The following is a 1,989-nucleotide window of genomic DNA, read 5'->3' as shown; positions in this document are numbered from 1 at the left end:
CGTCATTTAGTACACTATACAATCGTATATTTTCGTCATCAATCGTTGAACACATTATGTTCGTATTTATTCGTGTGAAATTTATTTGTCGTAATTAAAAGCGGTACAATTCAAATAATTTATTGAATAAAATAGGTAAAACAAAGATTAATAGTTTATTTAGTATGCAATTAACCATGTATAGTAAGAAAAATCATATATAAAATTTTGTAGAAAAATGAGAGTTTAAAAAAGTTATAAAAATTTACATTTAAAAGCATATAAAAATATTTTTCGTAACCAAAAACAAACAAAAATTTATAATTTTTCGACTGGGAGGGCGGGTATTGTTGTTTCACTTTTCTTTGATTCTGGCACCTTAAAATGATCTCCTGGTTGTAATTTTGCACCAATATTAGGACGATTTGCAGCATGTTGTATTATTGAACCGTGCATAGGTGGACCATCTGCTTCTGCTCCGGTATCATGAAATGGTGGTAAACGACTTGATCCTCCTGTTTGTCCATTCGAATGCCCTGAAGGATGTATTGGTGGTGCGGAGTGTACTAATCGACCAATTAAACTCGATCCTTTTTCTTTTCGTTGTTTTACCCAATCATGTGTTATAACACGATCCAATGTTAAACGTAAAGTAATATCGGGCTCCAAAATATGCCTTACAATTGATTTTGCTTGTGATGTCACAGAGTCTCTTACTCGTGATCGAAACACCCAGTTTCTTGTCATTTGATCTTTCAAAAGTTTACGTAAGTTCGAATCATCGAAAGGCATGGAAGCATTTAGCATTATAAATAAAATGATTCCCAATGACCATACATCCGATAACTTCGGATTGTATGGTGTCCCACTAACCACTTCAGGTGCAGCATATGCTGCTGATCCACAATACGTTTGACTAAGTACTCGCCTGCCTTCAATATCAATACAAAATCTAGCAAATCCAAAATCAGCTAATTTAACATTGAAACGACGAGATAATAATATATTTTCGCATTTTAAATCACGATGTGCAATGTGTTTGCTATGTAAATATTGTAAGCCACTTGCCATTTGCCGGAACCACAATTTAGCTTGTTGTTCTGGTACAGCTCCATTACGTTTTACAAAGTCCAAAAGATCTCCATTATCAGCATAACGCATAAAAATAAAAACACGTGGTCCTCGTTGAAGTATACTGTGTACTTGTATTATATGTGGATTTTCAATTTTCGTTAAAATTTCTAATTCACGTGGAAAGAATTTATCTAGAAAATCTCGTGGTGCTTTTTCTTTATCAAATATTTTGCACGCAAGGCGCATTTTCTTAGGTCCCGGTCCGTCCACATAGTCTGCTAGGTGAACAGTAGCATAAGATCCTTGGCCAATTTTTTTTCCAATTAGATATCCCCGCTGCTCTAAAGCGTTTACCTCAGAGTTGCGGGGACTAAGGCGAGTAGCCATTTAAGTAAATTGTCACCAATGATAGGTGACAGATGTCCTTTCATTGGGTAATATAGAAAAAGGACTGATCATGTCCCAAAAAAGATATCAAATGAAACATTTGGGAGACATAGACAGTCGATACAAAGTTTATGTCAAACTTACAATTAATTATTTGATCCAAACTTGATAATGATTGTATTAAAAACACTCACATAAGGATTACACAGAAATTCACTCAAAACCTTATGGAATACTTAAAAAACACAGAAAATTTTTGAGCCCCCAAAAGTCTAAAATTTAGGATCATAAACAAAACCTGTTTTTGTTTCCATTAGTAACGTTGATCTAAAAAAAAATTATTTTTTTGACATTAATGTAGATTTCTATAAAATAAGCCTAGCAATGACAGAAACCAAAAGAAACTTTCGGTAAACTTTCAGAAATCATCTTCAGCGTGCTATAATATGGTTTATGAATACACCGATTCATATGCTCACCAGAATACACCTTTCTGATAATACTAGTTTTACTCTTAGTTTTTTAGTTATTTTTTTTCCAAAGAAAATT

General features: G+C 33.3%; 1 protein-coding gene across 1 annotated transcript; it reads right to left on the bottom strand.

Moving 5' to 3' along the window:
* Window positions 1-142: 142 nt before the first annotated feature.
* On the bottom strand, window positions 143-1,670 carry LOC123293662 (testis-specific serine/threonine-protein kinase 2). Its single transcript, XM_044874542.1, has one exon. It carries the CDS (start codon window positions 1,438-1,440, stop codon window positions 298-300), a length of 1,143 nt encoding a protein of 380 aa, XP_044730477.1. The 5' UTR covers window positions 1,441-1,670; the 3' UTR covers window positions 143-297.
* Between the last annotated feature and the right edge of the window lie 319 nt (window positions 1,671-1,989).

Source organism: Chrysoperla carnea, chromosome 2, assembly GCF_905475395.1.
Source record: "Chrysoperla carnea chromosome 2, inChrCarn1.1, whole genome shotgun sequence".
Classification (NCBI taxonomy): domain Eukaryota; kingdom Metazoa; phylum Arthropoda; class Insecta; order Neuroptera; family Chrysopidae; genus Chrysoperla; species Chrysoperla carnea.
Note: the sequence above shows the minus strand (reverse complement) of the source record. Positions and strands in the feature narration are given on the sequence as shown.